The 25,564-nt window shown below is 47.8% G+C and overlaps 1 protein-coding gene across 4 annotated transcripts in view; it reads left to right on the forward strand.

The window, feature by feature from the left end:
- The first annotated feature begins 1,331 nt into the window (after nucleotides 1–1,331).
- Nucleotides 1,332–25,564, forward strand: part of PLXNC1 (plexin C1) — a 158,246-nt gene continuing 134,013 nt past the window's right edge. For 2 of the 4 annotated variants that reach the window (XM_086399068.1, XM_086399067.1), the window contains exon 1: nucleotides 2,909–4,684. In XM_086399068.1, coding sequence (XP_086255194.1) covers nucleotides 3,614–4,684 — 1,071 coding nt within the window. In that variant the 5' untranslated portion in view covers nucleotides 2,909–3,613. Of the gene's footprint in view, nucleotides 1,469–2,908; nucleotides 4,685–16,182; nucleotides 16,236–25,564 lie in introns of those variants that run through there. The other 2 variants (XM_086399070.1, XM_086399069.1) reach the window with 2 other exon arrangements.

Genomic DNA, 25,564 nt, shown 5'->3' on the forward strand with positions numbered 1-25,564 from the left:
TAATGTCCTGAACCTCGGCAGGAAGCCACGGGATCTATAAAGTCCTGTCCAGCAGAAATGAGTCTGATTGTGGATGGTCTGGTTAACCCAGATTGCCTTTGGTGCCTGGGGGAGTTGATATTTTCTCATTATGAAGACTTTCCCATCTAGTGAATGCTACAAATAAAAACTGCTCGGAATCAGTCTGAACTGCTTGTTTCCGTGGTAGCAGGTCTCTGTCTGGAGGATAAATCTGCACCATCTTCCTTTTTTTGGGTTTCAGCCAGTTGTGTTACAAGGAGTTCTGAATGTGCAATACAGGACACCCGATGGGCTGGGCTCCAGCACTGGGAGAGGGAAACCTGGTCACCGGTGGGATTCGCATCCTCAGCCAGACAGTGGTGTCCGAGAGAAAGCTATCAAAAACGTTCAGAATCCACATGCCTAAATATTTATTTTGGTTGTTCATGTTTCCCACCGTTTTCAAACGTGAACTTATGTCCTGAAGGTGGAGCTTTAGCACACAGGAAAATTGGAATGGGCCAAACGTGTTTGTACCAAACAGGATAGAATCAGCAAAGAACACATTCATATGCTTCCTAGTCCTCTACATTTTTCATGCCAAAAAATAGGCACAGATTCTGATTTCTTTCGCCATAGGAGCCTGCATACAATTAAATGGGAGAGAAAAGAAGCCTGCTCTCAAGAGTGGGGCTTATGATCCCAGTAGAATGGCAAGAGACTGTAGCCATCAAAGCCACTTATGCTTCTTGCTGGTAGAGTTTTTTAAGATGCTGTTTCTTTTTCAACACGAGGCAGCAATGAATTGAGTAGTGATCAAAATGCCGCACCACAGAGTATGTTTAATCCAAATAGCTCCCAAGATGGTCTGCTCCTGATTGTACCAACTCTACGGGACTTCAAGAAATTACTTGGTTACCAGTGAAGTAAAACTATCTCCAGTATGGAATTGAACTGTTGCTTCTCACAACATTGCCACAGCCGGCTCATGAAGGCAGTGAAGATCATTGTGTTTCTTCACCATTCACGGGGAACACTGTCAAAATATGGGCACACACATCCCCTCCTATGCTGTGAAGGGTTCCATGAGCTACTGCAGATGCTTCCAAGACACCACTTTTTCCACTGCCAGCAGTGCAAAAATTCTTAAAACATTTCAGGTGGGAAAACAGTGCAGGGAGTGACGCCTGATTATTTTGGAGCAGAGCGTGTCTGATTAGCCTCACCTAAAGATCTCCTGATTCACCTCGATCTGGTAGCTCTAGGTCTCTCCCTTGCTCCTCTTCTCTCCTCACTGGCACCCCAACTGCCGTCACCGCAGCAGAAAGAGCGACCTGACAGCTTGTGGGAAAGCACGTGCTGCCTCCTGGCAGGCAAAGATAATGTTATCCAATTTCAAACAAGGAAAGGACAAATGGAAAGATGACCACTTGTGAATTCAAAGTATGAGAGCTACTGCCGGGATGATGTGAGTCTTTAACTGCACGTCCAGATTGGAAACCCCAGTTCCTCTTGTGCTTCTTGCTTCCCCTCACCCTCCTTTGCTTTAGCCTTCCAGATCAATCTCCTCCTGCCCTGTCCCTCAGCACAGGGGAGAACTTGGGGCACTATGGTAGAAGTTTAACACCTGCAACAGCTGCTCCTTCAGAAGGACTCAGCATCTAGACGAAGCACAGGCACCCCACTGCACCCCCAAAACGATTCCATCTAGAATTGGGAAACTGGGAGGGGAAAGAAGAAAGGGGTCGTGACCAATTATCCTCCCTGGGGCCTCTGGTCTGGAAATGGCCTGGAAAGGGTCACAGATCCTCTCTCATGGGGTGCACCAGGTTCTCGGGGTCCCCCTGCTGCACCCCCGGATCACCTGCCAGATGGTAAGGTGCAGCTGCCTCAGAGCTGGGAGGTATCTGTGCAGTCTCTGAGGCTCCCTTCTGAGAAAGCATGAACCTACACACAGGTGTGCAATGATTCAGATAGTCACTGGGCTCCAGAAGTTCTTGGTGGTTTGGGGGGGCGGCCCAGCTGGTATTTGCCGCCTTGGTGGGTTGGTGAGACCTCAGAGAGTCCAAAGGAAAGAGGTGCCAAAGGAGGAGACAGAGGGAGCGCCTCTAGGGAAATAAGGGTACTTGACTTTGAAGTCTGGGCTGGGAGGTAGGTGGGAACATTCAACTTGGGGAACTTTTCCGTCCCACCTGCTGAGAATGCTCTCCAGGTAGTTCCATAAAGACCACAGGTGGAACTTGGCTAGAGGGGGCTGGTGTAAGCGGCTCTGGAGCTAGAAGAGAATTCGAATCTCACCTCTGCTGTCTGCCAGCAGTAGGACCCCCGGCGAGTTCCACAACGTCTCCACCCCTCCTAACGAAATGGGGCTGATTATAACAAGTCACTAACAGGGTTGTTATGGGTATTAAATGAGTTTTAATCCACGTAATGAATTTCAAGCGGGACCCGGCACGCAGTATGCACTCAATAAATATTAGCCATGATCATTCAGGTTAGATGATGAGTAGAACTTTCTAAGTGCTAGGTTTGAAAGCCTGGGTCTCCGTTGCCAAGGGAAATGAGAGAACCTCCTCAAGTATGGGAGCTCCGGCCCCAGGGATTGTCCAGAACCAGAATCTCGGCGCCTGCCTTTCCTCCACCTCACTCCTCTGACCCGGGGAAACCCATCTCCTGTCACAGGGGCGCCTCTGTTCCTTGAGCCTCGGGCTTGTCAGTGTTTCCCTCTCTCGCGCTCCTCCCCAGGGCCTCCCTCCCGCCGCTCCACACCTGTCAGCAGCCCTCGCAGCCTCCCAGTGGCCCGAGCCCCGGGCCTCAGCTGCAACCCTTTGGCGGCCTGGGTCCTAGTTCCCCGAGCCTTGCGCATCTCTCCGCGCCGCTCTCGTAAACAAAACCCGAGCGTTGGAGCAGCCCCGCGGGCGGACAGGCGCCGGAGCCAGCTTGGTGCGCTGTTAACGCGCCCCGGGAGCCCCGGGAGAGCTAAGGGGCTATGGTGGTGGCGGCGGCAGGAGGCTTAGCTTTGTTATGAATAGATGAAAGAGGCCACCTACACAGTAACCCAAATTACGAGACCTCCCTCCTCCCTATCTCACCGAATCAAGAGGGGAGGGGAGATGGGCGTGGAGGGAGGGCGGGCGGCCAGGAGGCGGAGGGAGGAGGAGGAAGAGGATGAGGAAGGGGGCCAGTTGCATCCCACTTTCACAATGGGAAAGTGAAACGCACAAGCGCACCCAACCTCTCCAGCCCTCCCCGCCTGCCTCGCTCCCCTCCGCCCGTCCCCTCCCTTCCCCTCCGCGCCTCCCCTCGAGCGCCAGCATTGCACAGAGGAACTCTCCGGAGAAGGAGGGCCCGGAGGAAGCGGCGCCGGAGCGCGCAGGGCTTGCCGCCGCCGCCGCAGCCGCTGCACAGGCTGCCGGAACGAGCCCGCCGCGCGCCGCCCTCCCCGCTCTCCTTCCCGGGCGAGCCGCGGGGATGGGGCGGCCGCGGGAACCCGAGCGCGCGCAGGAGCCGCCGCCGCCCGCGTCTCACTCGCCGCGCGCCTGAGCCGCTGTCGCCGCCGCGCGCCCTGCCCGGGGGCGGCCCCCCCGCCCCCCCCGCCCTGCGCCACAGCCCCATGGAGGTCTCCCGGAGGAAGGTACCGCCGCGCCCCCCGCGCCCCGCCGCGCTGCTGCCGCTGCTTGCCTATCTGCTGGCGCTCGCGGCGCCCGGCCGGGGCGCGGACGAGCCCGTGTGGCGGTCGGAGCAAGCTATCGGAGCCATCGCGGTGAGCCGGGAGGACGGCGTGTTCGTGGCGAGCGGCAGCTGCCTAGACCAGCTGGACTACAGCCTGGAGCACAGGCTCTCGCGCCTATACCGGGACCAAGCGGGCAACTGCTCGGAGCCCGTCCCGCTGACGCCCCCCGCGCGGCCCCGGCCGGGCAGCAGCTTCAGCAAGCTGCTGCTGCCCTACCGCGAGGGGGCGGCCGGCCTCGAGGGGCTGCTGCTCACCGGCTGGACCTTCGACCGGGGCGCCTGCGAGGTGCGACCCCTGGGCAATCTGAGCCGCAGCTCCCTGCGCAACGGCACCGAGGTGGTGTCGTGTCACCCGCAGGGCTCGACGGCTGGCGTGGTGTACTACGCGAACGACACCCAGAGCTGGTACCTGGCAGTGGCCGCCACCTATGTGCTGCCCGAGTCCGAGACGGCGAGCCGCTGCAACCCTGCGGCGTCCGACCGCGAAACGGCCATCGCGCTCAAGGACACGGGGAAGCGCAGCCTGGCCACGAAGGAGACGGGACGCCTCAAGCTGCGCGACGGCGGGGGTAGCCTGCACTTTGTGGACGCCTTTCTCTGGAACGGCAGCGTCTACTTCCCCTACTACCCCTACAACTACTCGACAGGCGCCGCCACCGGCTGGCCCAGCATGGCGCGCATCGCCAAGAGCTCCGAGATGCTCCTGTTCCAGGGCCAGGCGGCCCTCAACTGCGGCCACGGCCGCCCAGACGGCCGCCGCCTGCTGCTCTCTTCCAGCTTGGTGGAGGCCCTGGACGTCTGGGCAGGCGTGTTCAGCGCAGCCACCGGAGAGGACCAGGAGAAGCGCTCGCCCACCACCACCGCACTCTGCCTCTTCAGGATGAGTGAGATCCAGGCGCGCACCAAGATCTGCCGCTGGGACTTCGAGATCGATAATAACGAGAACAACTGCGTAAGTCCTGCCCCTTCCTGGGGAGGGGAGCGCTCCCTTTGCGGAGCCGCGGGCGAGGCAGAGCCGCTGGCAGAGAGGGTTGACCTTTACCAGGTCTCGGATTAACGCAGCCCTGTGGCCGCCCGACGGCAGTTCTGGTACCTCGGGCTACTCTAAAGCACGGCCGGAAGTCCCCGAGGGAGTGTGAAAAAAGGGAGGTGGAGAGGGTAGGAGTTAAGCTCTAAACTCTGGTGACTGCATCCCATTGCCATCCCTGCCTATCCAAACAGGGGCGCTTGTTTGGGTCTGAGCCTCCCCTGGCAGCTCCCCCGCCCTCCCCTAAACGCTTCCCCCGGTGTGTGGTCTGGGTTGGCCTGCGGCTTTGACCCTTGTCCTCACCAGGGTTACCAAACGCAGTGCCCTGGGCTGAGAAGCCGTGGAAACTAAAGGACTTGCCACACCCCAGTCTTTGTGCCCACCCCCCGTAACCCATGTGATGTGGTCTGAAGAGTTGGTCTGGTCGACACCGGTCAGCGCTAGGCTGGAACAGAGGCTCAGGCTTAGGGGAACAGAACCCTCTGCGCGACCCGGTGCAAGGGGGCGGGGCTGTGGCTCTGCTGAGGGTGTGCGCTGTGGTCTACGGCTCGGGGAGAGGCTGGGCCGGCGGAGGTGGCTTTGTGGGTAAAAAGCCTCACCCTAGAGGGGAGGGCGAGAGAAAGTGTCGGGGGTGCCACAGGCAGTTTCTGGGCTCCAGATTGTCTGACTAGATGGCAGGGCTCGGGGGCACCACCCACCCAGGCAAATGGCAGAGTTTTCCACCCACCATCCCTCACCTCCCCCAGGGTTCCCAGGACAGCCACAGCTTGACTCTTGAAACTGGCGTTTCTTTGACTGGGAAAGAAAGCCGCGGTTCAAGAGGGTCCAGTTGATGGGGATTATGGAGCCATTGTGCACTTCTCCGAGGCTCTTTTCCTTCCAAGGCTGCTGGCACATCAACTCCACATATGGCTCCTGAGAGGGGAGCCTGCTGAGCGCCTCCTTTATAACTGGACAGAAATCAAAGAGCAGAAATTAACGGCTACAGGTGTTGCCATTGTTTTGGTATAAAATGCGTCAGAGAGCAAGGCGAGAAGTCTTCACTTGGAAAAACGTGTTGTGTTGATACATTCGTTGTGTAAGCATAGAGAGGACGTTGGCGCTAAGGTCTATTGAGAAGTGTATGGAATGACACTCCCACCCGCATCCAGGCAGAGCCCATCTTACCAAATATTAGCCTTATTACTCAGAAAGAAAAAAAACAGGTCTTTTGCAAGGCCCCTTAGAATGGTCATTTGCTTCCTCCTCCTTGCTCACTACTTGTGTGCTGGGGCACACGCATAATGTCTTCATTTAGTTACTGTTATAATTATTTTAAAATGTAAATAATGCATAATACTCCCTACATGACTTCATCTGGCTATGCAATTATAAGTTAATATTTAATATCTGTCTTCATGAGATCCTTATGAATTCAAGTTTGGCAAAAACCATTGTCTTTGACTTCTCTGTTGAAAGACTTGAAAGTACCCCCACATAGCACTTAGAGTGCAGCTTCAGGCATACTTGGTCTCTCGGGTTAATGTCGAGACAGCTCGGAGGCCCGCAGCAGGTGATAACAGTGGAAATCCAAGCTCCGCCATCTGACAGCTGTGTAGATGTGTGGAAGCCAAAACATTTCTCTTGACTGCCTTGCTCTACCCATTGAGTCCTAGAGGACTTAGTTCCCTTCCAAACCCAGCAGGCACCCTGAATGCACTCAGAATCCACGTTTTTGGCTCGATCAGGTGTTCCTACTTGCACTGGGATGAGGGGAAGGAAAAGTCAGAGAGCTGCTTATCCATCTTTGTGCGGGGCACTTCTGGGAGGTGGCTGCCCCTTACAAATCAAGCAAGGGGCAAACACATGCTGCCAAAAATCTGGAATTGGAGAAATAAATAATTAAACTAGGTCCCTCCACAGCATGTCTTGCTGCTGTTGTTTATCGAGAGCTCCCGGTGTGCTCAGAGCTGCAGTTTCTGAAAGACGGGGTCTCTACCCTCTGAGCTTGTCACCCAAGTTAAATAATGTACTCTAGTTCAAACAATAGCTTGTCAGGGCTGCCCAGGTGGGAACTTGGAGTTTTGCCTTTTTAAAAAAAAAAAAAAAAAATATATATATATATATATAAGTAAATTCCTTGCTGCTCGTATGTATTAAAAAGCCTTAATGGAATTGAATTTCAAGAGAGACTTTGGGGAGGGGGGAAAGGCGGTAGTTTTGGTGAAAAAGCTGACAATTTTATAACCTATTAAATAGGCGGATGAGATAGTTTAACAGATATTTGTTTGATGCCTGTTAGTGCAGGCAGTGCTCTGTGCTGGGCGCCGCTGATTCTGCCATCGAAAGGACAATAGCAGGTGGCAACCCCATTTAATGGGGTTATGAGATCAGTGTGCCCCTAGTTGTCGCTCAGAACAATGATGTCATTTGGGTTGCATTTGTTCTGCATTTTATTTTCAGGTTTTCCATGTGTTTTGGAAAAGGCATGCTGAATTACAAGGCGCCTAAGACAAGAGACGAAACTTGAAAAACCACTCTAGAGGGAGCCTCAGTCAATTCTAACAGTGGTTCCCCCCAGCAGACACAGCATTATAGTAGTAATCCATGGGCAGTGAGGCACAGGCGTAGACTGGCTTGCCTTCCCCTGCTCCCCCTGCGTGACTCTCTTCCTTTCCATCTTCAGTCAGCCGTGGGTAGGAAAGTGACGGGAATGACTGGGTTGTGTTTTCTCATGTCTAGGTTCTCTCCTGATTTCTTGTGAGCTGATTTTCTTGCCTTCAGCTTCTCTCGCTAAGGATTCATTCACGAGATGCTTGTGCAATGATTGTGTCCTCAGCCGTCCACACACTGGGCCATGATTTTTTTCTGTCTTGCCTCCAACTTTGAATCCCCTTTCACAACTATGGCAGGTTAGCTCCAGCCTGCAAATGTGCCCAGGCAGCCTAATTCTGTAGACCGTCTCTAATAATCCTAATCAGTATTTGTATGCAGTTCCTCATATATTACTTCTTTTGAGCCCCTCAGCAAGTCTAAGGTTGCTTCTCTGAGGAACTTTCCCATTTACCCGATGAGGAAGCTTGAGATCACTAAAGCAACTTGCTCAAGATAAATACATGAAGTAAACATCAGAGGCTCCGGCTTAAACCCAGGTCTTGCGGTATCTACTTCTGTATTCATTCCACCACTCTAGTGCTTCTCAAACTTTGCCTTCAAAGTCCCCTAATTAGAGGCAGCAACCAGCTTCCCCTAGGATACACCCCTTGAAGTGTGTTTTAAAACTTGATGTAATTTTTTTTTTCATTCTATTCCGTAACATATCTGTGTGCTTGGATCAACATAAAAATGAATGTTTTAAATTACGTACAAGTTAACTTAACTTCCTCTCATCTCTGAACTCCTGCCACCCTTGGCATACCAATACACTGATAGAAAAGTGTGTGTACCTGAGTTTTGAAGTCTAATTGGTCCAGATTATTTGGCTACTGTGGTTGGATCCTGGGGTTGCTTGTGGTTTAAACATGGTGGCCTCTGTGGACACTGAGGGTAGTGTGTTTTCTTATTGTGTTGGCCAACAAGATGACTCTCTCATTCTATTCCTTGTAGAGAGACACACCCCCTTCCTCCACACTCACGTAATTCCAAAGCCTGACATAAATTATTTGTCATGCAGACAACCACAAAACACTCGCATGCTCTCCAACAGACAGTAACCCAAGATGCTTCTAGCTACTGCGTGCAGAAGTGATGTCCCAGGGCCACTCGGCAGTGCAGCCTTATTGACCTCAAAATCCACAGTCTTCCTGTGATGTTTATTTCCCCTTTAGTTTCTGTTATGATCTTGTCTGGCCACTTTGCAATCTATAGACTAGGTGGTGAATTTTACCCCTATACATATATCTGATATGCAAGCAGGGATTCAAAAAGGCCAACACCCACTTAGAGGGAAAAAGCAGTCATAGCTGCTACTGTTAGATGATTACTATGGCCAGGCTTTGAGCTAAGCACTTCACATGACTTACATTTGGTTGGTTGTAATGCCCCATATAGCAACAACCGTAGTTGTTGCTATAGTTTTACGATGAGATATTGAGACCTGGAGAGCTTTGGTTAATTTCCGTAACTGGTAAATGACAGAGCATTGAGGACCTGAACTTGTAACACACAGCCGTAAACAATTCAGCATCACAGACGTTGGATTGTGGTGTCAATCTTGTCCTCCATGAGGAGGCTAGGCTCTTCCTGCTACTCAGAGATCAGCTGTAAACTGGACTTCAGTTCATTCAGTCACTCAGTCACGTCTGACTCTTTGTGACCCCATGGACTATGGCACGCCAGGCTTCCCTGTCCATCACCAACTCCCAGAGCTTGCTCAAACTCATGTTCATCGAGTCAGTGATACCATCCAACCATCTCATGCTCTGCCGTCCCCTTCTCCTCCTGCCTTCAATCTCTCCCGGCATTAGGGTCTTTTCCAAGGAGTCAGTTCTTCACATCAGGTGGCCAAAGTGTTGAAGTTTCAGCCTCAGCATCAGTCTTGCCAATGAATACTCAGGACTGATTCCCTTTAGGATTGAGTGGTTTTCCTTTAGGATTGACTTAAGCTGGACTTAAGACAGTAGAACAGAGAATTCTTGAGGGAGAACTGGGTTTCTGGATCTGCGTATTTGAGCACCTGAAATTCAGGCTTTGGGAGGGTTGTAGCTCCTCAGTGGTCAGTTTCTAGGTAACACTGGGACTCTCTGTATTCAGACTTATAACAACCTCAGAGAGACGTACAGGACCTTTAAGGACTGCTCTAAGTTTTTGGTTTTCGGACATAAGAACTAGCTCATAAACTCAATCCCGGGATCTCAGCCTGTTAAACCTGGGTTATAGGAACTCTTGTCTTTATTAGCAGCTATAATTAAAATACAAGCCCCAGGAGGTCAGGAACCTTGTAACATTCAACTCTCTGTTGAAGCCAGAGTTCCTAGCATAGTAACTTAAATATTTGTTAAATTAATAAATGAAAGGGGTTGGGGGCTCATGTTGGGGATGTTTTCTGTCCTTAGCAGCCACACTTTCTTGAGTCTGGCCACCTCATGCTCGCTTATGGATGCTGTGCTCTGTTGCTCCATCGGGTCTGACTCTTTGCAACTCCATGGACTACCAGGCTCCTCTGTCCATGGAGTTTTCCAGGCAAGAATACTGTAGTGAGTTGCCATTTCCTCCTCCAGGGGGTCTTCCCAACCCAGGGATTGAACCCTCATCTGTTTCATCTCCTGCACTGACAGGTGGATTCTTTACCACTGAGCCACCTGGGAAGCCTTCATGCCCCCTTAACTATTGTCTTTTTCTTGATGTCTAATGAGTTGGGGCCTCTTTCTTCTCTAGTTTGAGTGTCTCTGACATCCTCCACTCCTCTGGCTTTCCCCAGAAATTCCCATTCTTTGGACTTGCCAGGCTTACGGTCTTGCCAACCTGAGCATTAACTTTGACCATAAAAACCCAGCATGGTTGGCACTTCTTTGGTATAATTTAATAATGTGCATGCTCATGCCTTCCAGAGACAAAAAGAGAGGGCTTTGTGCTGTTGGGCAGTGATCCTCAAAGTGTTGTCTCGACCAGCAACAGCATCACCAGGGAACTTACTTGAAATGCAAATTCTTGGGCCCCCACATCAGATTTACTAAATCAGAATCTCAGTAGGGCATGGGATGGGCAGTCTGTGTTTTTAACAATCTCTCCAGGTGACTCTACTATACATTCAGGTTTTAGAACCACAGCTGCAAGGTATCACAGTTTCCCTTGCAGCTCAAACACCTGGGATAAGAACTTGTCCCATTGTTTTCATTGCATTTTACTTCCGGTCATAGAAAGTAACTGACTCATCCCACTCCCCTTATATTCTTATCCTCTTCTAATTGCTCAACAGAAATACCTAGAAAAACTCCCAAAGTCTTACTATTTTTGAGTTTGGCGTCTGAGTCTCAAGAACCTATAAGTCATAGTTTAGTTAGCTCCTTCACCCTTTCACGCAAGAGTCTGTTTGCATTTCATTCCAGGATGTGGGCAGGGGGAGATTTCTAGAGCCTTCCAAGCTGCTGTACACAACCAATTCTACACGCCAGAATTCTAAGGGTCTACTCTTTACAGCATCAATCTTGATACCAATTTCTATTCTAATTAGGCACAGTTGGTTGCATGAAACCAAGCTCTACATAAGTAAGCTCCAACAAGGAGATGGGGAATTTAGTGGATAGGAACATGTGGGATTACATGGAATCCTAGGAAGAGGAGAGGTGCTTGCCTGCACAGACTCTGGATCCAGGTAGACAGGGACCATAGCTGCCATTTCCCAGTTGTGTGACCTTGTGCAAGTTATTTAACCTTTCTGTGCTTGTTTGTCTACCCAGAAGTACTGATCCTTTTTGCTTCATAGGATTTTTGTCTGGATCAATGGCTTAATATGTATAGGATATGAACACGGAGAAGGCAATGGCACCCCACTCCAGTACTCTTGCCTGGAAAATCCCATGGATGGAGGAGCCTGGTGGGCTGCAGTCCATGGGGTCGCGAAGAGTCGGACACAACTGAACCACTTCACTTTCACTTTTCACTTTCATGCGTTGGAGAAGGAAATGGCAACCCACTCCAGTGTTCTTGCCTGGAGAATCCCAGGGACGGGGGAGCCTGGTAGGCTGCCATCCATGGGGTCACACAGAGTCGGACACGACTGAAGTGACTTAGCAGCAGCAGCGTGAACACTACCTGACCTAGAGTAAACACTGTGTATGTATGTACTTCATCACTGTCGTGATTTTTAGTAGTAATAGGCTGGGGCTCTCTGATGTGGGGGGCGGTGGGCTTCCCAGATGGCACTAATGGTAAAGAACCCACCTGCCAATGAAGGAGACCATAAGAGACTCAGGTTCGACCCTTGGGTCAGGAAGATCCCCTGGAGAAGGGCATGGCAACCCCTTCCAGTATTTTTGCCTGGAGAATCCCAGGGACAGAGGAGCCTGGAGGGCTACAGCCCATGGGGTTGTACAGAGTCTGACACAGCTGAGCAACTTAGCATGATGTGGAGTGGGAAGAAGCTTCCGCAGTCAGAGCAGCGGAAAGGTGCTCAGCAGCAGAAAGTGTGAAGGATCCTCATTCGAAGGTTTCATTGTCAGCCTGACAGGGTGGCGGCTTCCCTCAGTCCTGCTGCCAAATGACCACCTCGGCTTCCTCGAATATCTGTCCCTCTCCCTGTCCACCTGAATGTGCCTCAGCCTGACCTGATCCCCACGCTGTCTCCCAATAGCTTAACCTTCTGCATCAGCTACCAACTGGCAACAGCTTTCTATATTATTTAGTTCAAATGACCAGGAAATAGAGAGAATGGGGTCCAACCCATCCTTTGACTCCACATTATGAGCCCAAGTTCAGGGTAGGGGTTTGTTGCCATTGGGACAAGTACTGAGTCCTGGTGTGGTCAGAAGAAGGAAGACCATCAGATGATGACCCCCAGTAGGTGGTGTAGGCAGGTTGCCTCGGAATGGAAAGGTAGGAGACCCACACCATGGTTACCACGTTGACTACAGCAGCATGGAACCATCTCTGCCTCCCTTCAGGCTTCTCCATGACCCACCTCTGCCTTCCCTGAGGTAGGCACCTACGAGGTGGCACCTAGCTGAAGATCACTGAGGGCTGCTCTGAGGACCCCCACAGTCTGCTGGGGGACAGTTTGTAGGCATCCTGGATCTAACCTGTTTGTGGTAGCAGGGGCATGGTGAAAAAAGTCACTGAGCTAAGTGTTAGTTGCTCAGTCCTGTCTGACTCTTAGGGATTCTCCAGGCAAGAATACTGGAGTGGATTGCATTTCCTTCTCCAGGGGATCTTCCTGACCCAGGGACCAAACCCAGGTCTCTTGCATTGCAAGCAGATTCTTTACCATCGGAACCACTAGGGAGGCCTCCTAGCGGCATGGTAGTGGTTAAGATTTTTTATCAGTTATGCTCATAGTTTTTGTTAGCGTTTTCATCAAGATGGAAAATTAATACTAATTTATATACTGTCAGAAAACCAAAGAGAATTGTGATTTGTTTTACAGTTTCTATAGTTGATGGGTTTGACTGTCTGATCAATAGTTACACTTAGTGTCTCCTCAGAGGAGTCACAAAGGGGATTTGACCCCAGTAATCCCCACTCCACTACTCTGGCCAGTGCGTTTCTGCAGAAGTCAGCAAACATTTTCTGTAAAGATTGTCAATATCGTAGGCTTTGCAGGCCAGGTGCAGTCTCTGCTGCAATTGCTCGACTGCCAGTGAAGTGTGACAGCAACCATAGACAATGCATAAATGAACACTCGTGGTGATGTTCCAATAAAACTTTATGGACACGGAAATTTGAATTTCATGTATAATTTTCACTTGTCATAAAATATTATTCTTTAGATTGTTTCAGCCATTAAAAAATGTAAAAACTATTCTTGGCTTGGGAGGGGGGCGCATTGCAAAAAGCAGGCAGCTTGCTGGATTTGGTCCACAGCTGGTAGTTTACCCACCCCTGCTGTCATGGAAAGGGTGAGAGTGGAACAAACCTTCACGTTGCCCTAAGACAGCTATGAAATTTAGTAAAAAGGTGATGTGGCAACCCCACGAAGGAGCGTCAAACTCAGCGTGGGAGGAACCTGGGAGGCTTTAGAGAGGTGATACTGGAGCTGTGTCTTGAAGCCAAGCTTAAGAGGCAGAAAGGGAGTTCCAGAGAGAAGGCACAGCTTGTGCACAAGCGGGAAGTTGAATAAGCCTGTGAACCGCAGGTAGCTCACCCTGGCTGGGGAGTGTCCAGAAATGAGCATGCAGGGCCAGATGGCGAAGGGTTTAATGAGACTGGCCAAGATGACTGGATTTTATCCTGATGGTCAGTTGTCTTCAGGCTTTAAAAACCAGGTTTCTAAATCTTAAACCAGAAGCTCAGTGTGAGAAAAAGGCTAACAAATCATCTTTGACCTGCTGTTCTGGGTGAGGCCATTGCCAAGCGCTGAGACTCAGGGTGAAGTGGGGGTGTGGGGGAGACTCCCGGAATCCTGCAACTCAGCCTCCCCCAGCCCTTGCTGGTCCCTGCAGCATCTCAAAGGAACTTCTAGGACTCTGCTGAGCAGGGTGGAAAAGCTGTGGCTGTTGGAGGACTAAAGCAGGGCTCTAAGTAGATGTGATCTGATTGTGTTTTAGTGCAATCATTCAGAAGAATGAATGAGGTGAGACGAGAGGCAAAACTGCTGATTAGAAGGACAGTCACTAGTTCAATCAAATACTTCTTGAGTCCGTACTCTGTGTGAAGCACTGTGTGAAATATTTCTATCAGTGATGAATAGAGTAGACAATAAATAGGCAGAAAATAAAGAGCTTCTTTTTGCAGTAAAATGATAGCCCTTCTAAAGCATTCACTTTGCACCAAGTGTTGTTCTAAGTAAGCACTTTACCAATATTAACTCATTTAACCCTCACCCCAGCCTTGTGAGATGGGTAGTGTGATTTCCATTTTACAGATGAGGAAACTGAGGCCCAGGCTGAGACTGGGGCTACGTGAAGGAAAAAGCTGAGGATGTAATAGAGCCATGTTATTTGAGCTGTTGGGGAAAGTTCTCTTTAAGGAAGTTAAGTCAACCCCAGGAAGATGAGAAAGGATAGTTGTAGGCGTCTCCCATGGGGAGTGGGGAGCAGTGCAAGGCTTCAAAAGGGGAAATGACTTGGTCATTTTGAAGAACAAAAGGCTAGTGTGGTTGGTTTAGGGAGGTGGAGGGGGGAGAGTGTTGGGGAAGAAAGCAGTAGCCGACCCCGTAGGCCTGGCAGGCTGTGGGAAGGAGGTTATATATTTTTTTTTTTCCTCAAAGCTTAGAAGAGCCTTTGAAGGGAAGTGAAATGACTGGATTTGAATTCCTAAATAATGGCTGCCCTGTGAGTCATGGATGAGAGATTGGCCCCAAAAGAGGCAAGAGGGTCCTTTATCAGTCCAGGCGAGAAATGATGTCACCTTGGTCTAGAGTGGTGGCCACAATGAAAGTGCAGGGAGACAGATGGATCACGTGGGTTGCAGTAATCCAGGTGAGCCTGGTGGAGACCTGAACTGAGGTGGCAGTGTAGGCGAAGACAAGGGATCAACTGAAATAGCTTTTTAAGATATTGAATTGAGAGGTACTGGTGACCAGTTAGTTTAATTGTCATAGATTTTAGATATCTTTGAGACCTCCTTGCCAGAGAGGACAACTAAACATTCAGTTGGCCATGAAGTGAGGCCCACTCTGTCAGCCTCTAATGGAGAGCCTGCTGTGTGCCAGGCTCTGTGTTGGGCTCAATGTGGCGATGGTGCCAATGGGGAGTAGCCAGGGGTGTCTCATCTGTGCTTCCTAGGCATCGAGAATGCCACCTAATGCACAGTGGGCCCTCAATAAATATTTGAACTGAAAAGAAGGTTCCATCTGATGTAGAAGATGTGATTACAGCTTATAGAGGTAAGAGCTTCCAAGAGAAGCCCAGGACCCTGGAGCTGTGTTTATAGGAAGAATAAAAGCCAGGTAGCCAAGAGGGAAGGGCATTTCTCTGTGACTCCCTCACCAGTGAGGCCCGATTCCTGGTCTTTCCCTCCAGCCTGGTCTTGGAAGCATCCATTTGAGAAGCATGTCCTCTAACCCATCAACTGTTCCTAATTACTCTGCACTGACATCCTCCTGAGGCCCCTTTTCCATCAGTGATCAATTTCAGAAATTGGATTCCAAGTGCTGGTCCTTGCTTGTCTGAGGCTTCCGCAGGCCTGGGACACCCAGAGCAGCTGGTAGCTGTAGGTAACACCCAGCCTCAGTCTCCTGGGCTTAGCAACATCTCTGTGCCCCTCCATACAGAGGTCCTCACCCCGTGGAGCCCTTGTGCTGTGGACCTCTGGGGAAGCCTCATGGTTTTAAACACATGAAAAAAGAGAGAGCTGCAAAATGAACCAATTATATTGATCTACAGATATATCCAAATGTTTTTTTTCCAATTTGAGATAGAGTAATATATCTTAACACATTAAATAGCGGGACCTAACAGCAGTAACTACCATCATTTCCAAGCAGAGATAAGCACAAATGATATTTTGAGATACCTGCAACAACTATAAAATGATGTGAAAATATCTGATTTCTTTTGATGACAAAGTCACAGGTTCAGTTAATATGACTGTGGCCTGCATTAATAATTAAAGGAAATACTAAATTTTTGTCAGAGTTCACAATACAGGATTTTTTCTTTCTCATCCAGTTTCATGAATTCCCTGAATTCTTTGCAGGAACTGGATGTGAGTGGAGCCCATAGTCCAGACACTCGTTCTATTACTATGTGTATCAGAAAACCAATGGCAAAATGTTGCATTTTGTTTTAGAATTCATTTGATTGGCTTATTTTGACAGTAGGGGGTTTAATCCCATCTGTATTTTACAGGTCAAGCACCTGGCCAAGAGCCAAAAGCTTCATAAATGGACTGGATGGAGCAGGTGGGTGTGTGGAGAAGCCTCAGAAAGGTTAAATGACTGCTTAGAGACAGCTCATAAGTAATAGAGCTTGAACTTAAACCCGTGTGTTTTTTTTTTTTTTACCCTGAATCTCCTCTTCTTTCTACTTATCCATACTGCTACTATGTTATTTCTAAAGTTAGCCCAATGTTCATGAATTATGCTGTTCTAATCATGGGGAAAGAACAGTGCTGTTATTCTTTGCTTTGGTGAGAGGATACCAAAATACTTAAATGTATTTTGTTTAGCTCTTAGAGCCTCATTTTCAGTACACCAAGTCTGTAGACTGTCTATAGACAGAGATGGCAAAAGACCCAGAAACTCTCTTCCAAGCATTAATGGACTATGGATATGAATGTATCGGATGGGCCAAAAAGTTCATTCAGGTTTTTCCTGTTACAAGAAAACTTGACGAACTTTTTGACCAACCCAATACATGGAAGCAGGTGATGTGGGGTAGTTTGGTGTTTCCCCAGGCAGAACCAAGGCCCAGTGCTTGCAGGGAACAAATTTTGCCTCAATAGGAGAACTTTGTAATGATTAGACCTATTTAGCAATGTGCCAGGGTTGTCTGGCTAGATATTGACTGAAAGCATTCAAACATTGGTCCATGTACTTATTTATTCATTCAATAAATGTTTATTGACAGCTTGCTACATGCTAGATGCTGAGGTATATGCTGCATTCAGAGTGTACAGTAAGATAAGCTATTGTAGAGCTTAGAGTCTACTGGGAGACAGACATTGAATTTAAAAATTTAATTATTTTCAACAAAACGAATGGAATGTTAAAATTCAAAATAGCAACTGGCATAGGGATAGGAAGATCTATAGTCATGTGACCATAAAGAGGTGACATTGAATTTGAAATCTGAAAGTTGTTTTTCAAAAAAACCAGCCTGCGAGAAATGAAGAGAGGGGAACTAGAAGAAATAGCATGTGCAAAGGCCCTGAGGCAGAAAGATGGGGACATGTTAAAGTGGGTGAAGGAAGGACACTGGGGGAACTGAAGCAGAGTGAAGGAAAAGAGTGATATGACAAGGGTTGAGTTTTAAGAAGTAACAGGTGGGCCCTGGGGAGGCATTTGGATTTAATTATAAATGTGATGGTAAGCCACTGAAGAATTTTAGGCAACGAAGTAACAGCCTATTTTATATTTTAGAGGATCACTCTGACTACTGGATAGAAAATAAATTATAGGTTGAAAGAGAGAGACCAGGAGGCTCTTACAGTAGATGAGGAGGGAGATGATGGGTAGGGACCATGGAGATGGAGAAAAAGTGAAAGTGAAGTCGCTCAGTCGTGTCCGACTCTTTGCGACCCTGTGGACTGTAGAGTACCAGGCTCCTCCGTCCATGGGATTCTCCAGGCAAGAATACTGGAGTGGGTTGCAATTTAAGATAGACTTAAGACTGGGAGATTCAGCTGAGATTTTCATGTATTGGGTGTGGAGAGTGATGAAGGGGACCTGAGGGTGGATGGTGGTGCCATTCACCATGATGGAGAGGAGGAGGAGGAGGAAGGTTGGAAGGAAGAAGTGTCCGAATAACCATTTTGCAGCAACTCCGAAACCTTATGATAGATTCCATTGGTTCTCAAAGAAGATGATGCCACTTATTTAGGGGGTATTTAGCAATTTGGGAGAGGGAGCTTTTGCAGTAGTTTTGCAGTAGTCAAAATGAGGAGTGAGGGCAGTACTGGTATAACATGAAAGAAAGAAAGTGAAAGTGAAGTCGCTCAGTCGTGTCCGACTCTTTGCAACCCCATGGACACCAGGCTCCTCCGTCCATGGGATTTTCTAGGCAAAAGTACTGGAGTGGGTTGCCATAACATGGGCAGGTGTCAAAAATCCCACATCATGGAGGCCAGCCCCCATAGTGAAGAAATAGCCTATTTAGAATGCCTGTAGCTTCCTTATGGAAAACGTTGTTGGATTGTCTCTCTTCCAACTCTAAGAATCTCGGAAAATGCATTTGTTTGCACTGTCAGCCATTCAGAAACTTTCATGAATTGTTTGAGTCAGGTTGTCTTTTCATAGATAATTGACTGAAAGTAGTCACATGGAAACGAGATTTAGATGGGGGATGGTGCACAAAACAAGAATAAAGAAGGATAAACCTGGGGTAGTGAAACTTTGGCCGTAGGTAGGGCTGGAGCCTGGAGAAGGCAATGGCACCCCACTCCAGTACTCTTGCCTGGGAAATCCCATGGACGGAGGAGCCTGGTAGGCTGCAGTCCATGGGGTCGCTAAGAGTCGGACACGACTGAGCGACTTCACTTTCACTTTTCACTTTCATGCATTGGAGAAGGAAATGGCAACCCACTCCAGTGTTCTTGCCTAGAGAATCTCAGGGACAGGGGAGCCTGGTGGGCTGCTGTCTATGGGGTCGCACAGAGTCGGACGCAACTGAAGCGACTTAGCAGCAGCAGCAGCAGGGCTGGAGCCTGGTGGCTCAGATGGTAAAGAACCTGCCTGCAATGCAGGAAACCTGGGTTAAATCCCTAGGTCAGGAAGATCCTTGGGAGAAGGGAATGGCAACCCAAACCTGTATTCTTGCCTGGAGAGGAGCCTGGTGGGCTACAGTCCATGTGGTCGCAAAGAGTTGAATACAACTGAGTGACTAACACTACAAGGGCTGCAGGGCTGGAGGACTCTGGGCCCTTAGAGAGACTGAAGCAGGTGGATATGAAATATCCAAGTGTGTCCCTAAACGTCCCTTCTGTATTCCTCCTGCACACTTTGAACTTTTCCTTTGGATCCTTTGAGTTCAAAAGTAAATTCTTCTTTCAGATGACCAGTCAGTCACTCAGTCATGTCCAACTCTTTGCCACCCCATGGACTGCAGCACACCAGGATTCCCTGTCCATCATCAACTCCCGGAGCTTGCTCAAACTCACATCCATTCAGTCGGTGATGCTATCCACCCATCTCATCCACTGTCATCCCCTTCTCTTGCCGTCGATCTTTCCTAGCATCAGGGTCTTTTCCAATGAGTCCGTTCTTCACATTAGGTGGTCAGAGTATTGGAACTTCTTCATCAGTCCTTCCAATGAATATTCAGGACTGATCTCCTTTAGGATGGACTGGTTGGATCTCCTTGCAGTCCAAGGGACTCTCAAGAGTCTTCTCCAACACCACAGTTCAAAAGCATCACTTCTTTGGTGCTCAGCTTTCTTTATGGTCTAACTCTCACATCCATACATGACTACTGGAAAAACCATAGCTTTGACTAGATGGACCTTTGTTGGCAAAGTAATGTCTATGCTTTTTAATATGCTGTTTAGGTTTGTCATAGCTTTTCTTCCAAGGATCAAACGTCTTTTAATTTCATGGCTGCAGTCACCATCTGAAGTGATTTTGGAGCCCAGAAAAATAAAGTCTCTCACTGTTTCCATTGCTTCCCCATCTATTTGTCATGAAGTGGTGGGACCAGATGTCATGATCTTAGTTTCTGAATGTTGAGTTTTAAGCCAGCTTTTTCACTCTCCTCTTTCACTTTCATCAAGAGGTTCTTAAGTTCCTCTTCTCTTTCTGCCATGAGGGTGGTGTCATCTGCCTATCTGAGGTTACTGATATTTCTCCCTGCAATCTTGATTCCAGCTTGTGCTTCATCCAGCCCAGCATTTCTCATGATGTACTCTGCGTATAAGTTAAATAAGCAGGGTGACAATATACAGCCTTGACGGACTCCTTTCCCAATTTGGAACCAGTCTGTGGTTCCATGTCTGGTTCTGTTGTTTCTTGACCTGCATACAGATTTCTCAGGAGGCAGGTCACGTGGTCTGGTATTCCCATCTCTTGAAGAATTTTCCATAGTTTGTTGTGATCCACACAGTCAGAGGCTTTGACGTAGTCAATAAAGCAGAAGTAGATGTTTTTTTCTGGAACTCTCTTGCTTTTTTGATGATCCAGCAGATGTTGGCAATTTGATCTCTGGTTCTTCTGCCTTTTCTAAATTCAGCTTCAATATCTGGAATTTCTCGGTTCACATACTGTTGAAGCCTCACGTGGAGAATTTTGAACATTAATTTGCTAATGTGTGAGATGAGTGCAATTGTGCAGTAGTTTGAGCATTCTTTGGCATTGCCTTTTTTGGGATTGGAATGAAAACTAACCTTTTCCAGCCCTGTGGCCACTGCTGAGTTTTCCAAATTTGCTGGCATATTGAGTGCAGCATTTTAACAGCATCATCTTTTAGGATTTGAAATAGCTCAGCTGGAATTCTGTCACCTCCACTAGCTCTCTAAAGAGCCTCTTGATGAAGGTGAAAGAAGAGAGTGAAAAAGCTGGCTTAAAACTCACTATCTAACATAGGTAAATAGTTGTTCTTTCCATTCTTTAATTTGATGAACTTAGTTTTCCAGTTGTTTTCACACGATTTAATTTGGGCTTCACAACAATGCTAATAGGCAGGACATGTATATTATTGTGTCCATTTGACAGATTCAGTTGTTGCGGTTTAGGGGCTTGCCCAAATCAAGCAGCAGGTCAGAGATGGAGCGGGGCCAGATCTTGGGCAATGGGCTCCTGCTGAGGTTTCCTAACTGCAAGTGGGCCCCTGGGTAAATAATGATGAAGAAACTGCTTCAGGTGAGTGTATGCCAATGAGGAGCAAAGTACAATATTTACTGCCAGAGAGGCATTAGGCTTCCCAGGTGTGGCTCAGCAGTGAAGAATCTGCCTGCCAATGCAGGAGACGCAGGAGACATGTGTTCGATCCCTGGGTCAGGAACATTCTTGGAGGAGGGAATGGCAACCCACTCCAGTATTCTTGCTTGGAGAATCCCATGGACAGAGGAGGCTGGTGGGCTACAGTCCATAGGATCGCAAAAGAGTCAGACACGACTGAGCATCTGAGGAGAAGAAGTTCCTAGACATCCAGTTGTTTCTTTGCCCTGGCCCCATAGGGAAAAACCAAAATAAGAGAATCTTTTCAGCACTGTGGGGATTAAAGACTTGACTTTTTCTGTTTCCCCAACAGTTGAGAGACCACGTTTGAGTGCATTTCCTCCAGCTGTTCCCATAATAACTGCAGCAGGGCTGTGAGCATCCCACGTGATTCTCACTGAGTCAGATCATCTTCCACGTGGTAGGGGCGGGGCCCCGCGGTACTCAAGTCCAGAGTGTGCCGTTCACATCCTAGAAGACAGGCTCGTGTCCCCTGGAGTTGGGCAGTGCACACTGGAGGATGTTTATGGTCCTTGAAAGATTATACGAAGGAGCTACAAGGTCAAGCTGTTTCCCTCATGATATGCCCAGTATTTCCTGAATATGCTCACACATACATTCCTTCCCAGTAGCCTTTGTCCCACTTTGGTGTGTCAAGCCCAGGCACTCTCTTTTTCAGCCCAAACATCATTTGAGACAAACCGAAAAAGGTTTCCCTCTGAGAGCAGGCTCAAGTGTAGGCGGGATGTGTGGTTAGACATGGCACGAAGGAGACGCAGAATGACAACTCTGAGGGAACCAAGAAAGCCCAAAGGGGAGACAAGGTTTAGAGCTAAATCAAGATTGGATTTTGTCATGAAAAGCAGAACTGGCAAAAGCATCATTACAAGGCATTAACCTTGTTACACACAGAAGAACAAGCAGAGGCTGGGATTCAGAAATAAATTACACATAATAAACTAGACAGAATAGGCCGCAACATTAGCGATTATGCCCTAAGGGGGAGAGAAGGGCAAGATAGAAAATAGACAAAAAAAAAAAAAAAAAAAACACAGAAGTGAAAATTATCTCTGGACACGGGGGAGGGCCACAGCATTATTTCACCCCTTTTTCTACTTGACTCCCCAGGTATTAATTCCACTTTTGTGAGCAGGTTTCTCTGGAGTCTGTCTTTTGTTTTCATTTGCTGAAATGAGCAAAAGAAAGCCATTCAGAGGGTTCTTTTTCCCATTCACAGGGACCTGTCCATTTCTGTGTGTTTCCAACACAAAAGAATCCATTTCCATTCAGCACGAGCAGCCCTTCAAGTTTACATGAAGTCCAAGCCCTCTTTTTCCTATTTTCTTCCAGACTCGCTGTTGTAATTGGCTGCACAGTCCTGACTATGGCCAGGGTTCTCCAGGGTGAGAGGATAACACTCGAGCAGTTCTGAGCCCTCGTGGCTGAGAAACACCTAGAGTCTAGTGCTGTGTCCAACAGTCATGGCTCTCATTTCTTACAGGGACTTCCTTTGGGTTATAAGTAACAGAAGACCCAATCAAATAGCAGCTTAAACCATGACATCTATTGTTAGGAAAAAGCTTAAAGGTTGGAAGTGTGCTCAGTGGTGTCCTCAAGAATCGAGTCTCTCTTACTCTTCCCCTGCACCAATCTGCTGGTTTTCATCTCCCATCTTGAATTCATGGAAGCAAAACGGCTGCCACCTCTCTGCATGGATAGCCTCACATCAAAGTCCAAAGGGAGGAAGTGTGGAAAGAGGAGCAAAGGGCTTTCCTCAAGAGTCTTCTCTTAGCAAGGAGGAAGCTCATTCCTGGAAGTGCCCCTGGTGGATTTCTGGCATCTCACTGGTCCAGGCTGGACCGCATGGCCACCTCTAGCTCTAAGGGGTAGGAATGTGAGTAACCAGGCAACGGAGAATGAGATAACCATGAAGCTTGGGCCAATCATAGCTTTCCCAGGCTTGGGTTTATTGTGACCCGAACAAAACTAGGCTTTATGGCAAAGAAGGAGATGGGCTTAACTGCCACGGGCATGGCAGAAACTGTTTTGTGTTTTAAATAAAATAATGATAGCAGACATGGGTCATAAGTTATCAAATGCCAGATTTTACTCAGTTTCCTGAGACTTGCATCCTAACTCATTCAGTCCTGTGAAAAGTCCATGGCACAAATGCCTCTTAATCATCACTTCTGTTGTATAGAGGAGGAAATTGAATCACAGAGAGGCTACATAATGTGTACAAAATTACTTAGAAAGTGACAGAGCCATGATTGAAAGCCTGAAAGTCTGTCTCACCACCCTGCAGGAATCCTTATTCGTTGGAGTATTATAAAATACTCCACGAAAACACAGTAAATGCATGTTTCTGCTTCTCTGGTGGCTTGGTCAGTGAAGAATCTGCCTGTCAATGCAGGAGACATGGGTTCAGCCCTGGGTCAGGAAGATCCCCTGGAGATGGAAATGGCTACCCACTCCAGTTCTTGCCTGGGGATCCCATGGGCAGGAACCTGGTAGGCTCCAGTCCATAGGGTCGCACAGAGTCAGACATGACTTAGCAACTAATTGCCACCAATAATAATAGCAGCTAGCATGTATTAACGTGTTATTACAGTCATTATTCTCTCTCCTTCATAACTACCCTACCAATCAGGCACCATTGGTCTTATTCACAGCTGAGAAAACCAGTTCCCAGCAGTATTCCATAAATTGCCCAGATCATCCAGTGGATGAGAACCAAACTTGAATTGTAAACCTAACCTCTCTGATCCCTAGTCCCAGGTGGTTTGTTGTATGCCACCAGCTCTCAAGTTCTGGGAACATTGATTTAATGGCCATGCTAGTTACCTGTGCTGTTGATCCAGGACTTAATTTAGAAAAATGCAATTATTGAGAAACAGTCAGAAGTCAGGGAAAGATGTTAGAGAAGATGAAACAGTAATTTAGAAGCAATTTTCTCCCTGTTCCTTTCCAGCTTTTGAGCCACTTCTGGGTTTTTGGAGTCAATCTTTCACAAACAGTATTTCATCCTACCTCAGCAAAGGCTAACTGTGATATCATGATTCTTGGCTAATCTGAATCACTGCAGTTATTAAGCACCTATTGTATACCAGATATGGGTTTCCCTCGCAGCTCAGGTGGTAAAGAATCTGCCTGCAATGCAGACCTGGGTTCAATCCCTGGGTCACGAAGATTCCTTGAAAAGGAAATGGCAACCCACTCCAGTGTTCTTGCCTGGAGAATCCCAGGGACAGAGGAGCCTGGCAGACTACAGTCCATGTGGTGGTAAGAGTTGAACATGGCTTCCATTGTCTCATTTGGCCCTTGTGGATGGATAATCAACAATCCACAGTCTGTATCATTTGAGGAGGGAGAATGGATCCTCCAGCCAAAAAGATCAGTGTTAGAACATTCCAGATGCTCAGACAAAGATGACATCCAGTTCTCTGAGTGAAGCACTTCTGAGACACTCAAATATTTAACAAAAATAAGAAGTGTGGTCAGCTGATCTTAAGTTTGAACAATTCTGGTTTTATTTTAAAGCAAGATGTGTGGTGTGGTTTTACTTTTTTTTAATCTAAAGGTCACCGATTTTTCTTTTTCTACTCATAGTCACGAGGGATCCTTATCTAAACAGTGATCTATTGTTCTGATTTTAGACTCATAGAGATTTTTTTTTCCCCTCAACTTCATTTTCACAGGATAGTTCCTCATCTTCCCTGATGGTATTAGAAGTAATTTTTAACAGGAAAAAAAAACATCTCTAATGAGCTTTCTAAAAATCTTCTTCAACTGAGTTCACTATGGAATATTTTATGCAAATAAGTCACTTTCTCTTAGGTTATGACATCTCTTACTTGAAAAGAGATCACGGCATTGGAGAAACCCTTGCCAGCTTATCTTTTCCTCCCAGCGCAACTTCAACAAAGAAATATAGACAGTACTTTAAAGGCTTCAGAAATCAATTTGGTCCATGAATCCGTTTAGTTTAGATGTTAATGAAACTTGGTGGGTTTAAAAATAATGAATGTTTAATAAGACATAAATTGAAATACATAAACACTGTCGGCAATAATATAATGAAGTTAATAAGTCTCAGCCTCCCCCTGCCCCTCTCCCCCCACCCCAAATCGGGTGGTTTTTGGAGTTACCCTGATGCTTACAGAAGTCTGTGGGCTTTCCCATTGGCTCAGATGTAAATGTGCCTTTGCAAACCTGAGTGCAGCTGGGAACTGAGCTCCGGCAGATAATGCATGCTATCACACTGTGTTCAGCATACAGAGGGCAACGGCTCTTTCTAGCTCCATATCTTCCAGAGATTTGTATAACAAACTCCGTTTCCTGTCGTTGAAGGCAGGAAGCAGCGTGAAGCACTTCATGCCTTTAAACAAGAAAGAAAAAGACATTTGGGGCAATGCACTCTCTGCTCTGGCTTAAAGAGGGGCTTTATTTAATGATCGGGAGTGAGCCTGTGATCAAATGTGCTCAGAACCTCAGACCATTTAAATGCCTTCAGGTTCAGAGTTAGGTTTTTCGTTTCTTCTTCAGGAACATCAGCACCCAGGTCCAGTCCTTGTGCTTGGCTCCTCCTCAGCTCCATGGCTCTCTCTTACCCACCATCCATGACTCTATCTTTCCCTCTTTAC

The sequence above is a fragment of the Bos grunniens genome, chromosome 5 (genome assembly GCF_055505025.1).
Source record: "Bos grunniens cultivar Pamir isolate PY7600 chromosome 5, Bosgru_T2T1.0, whole genome shotgun sequence".
NCBI lineage: Eukaryota > Metazoa > Chordata > Mammalia > Artiodactyla > Bovidae > Bos > Bos grunniens.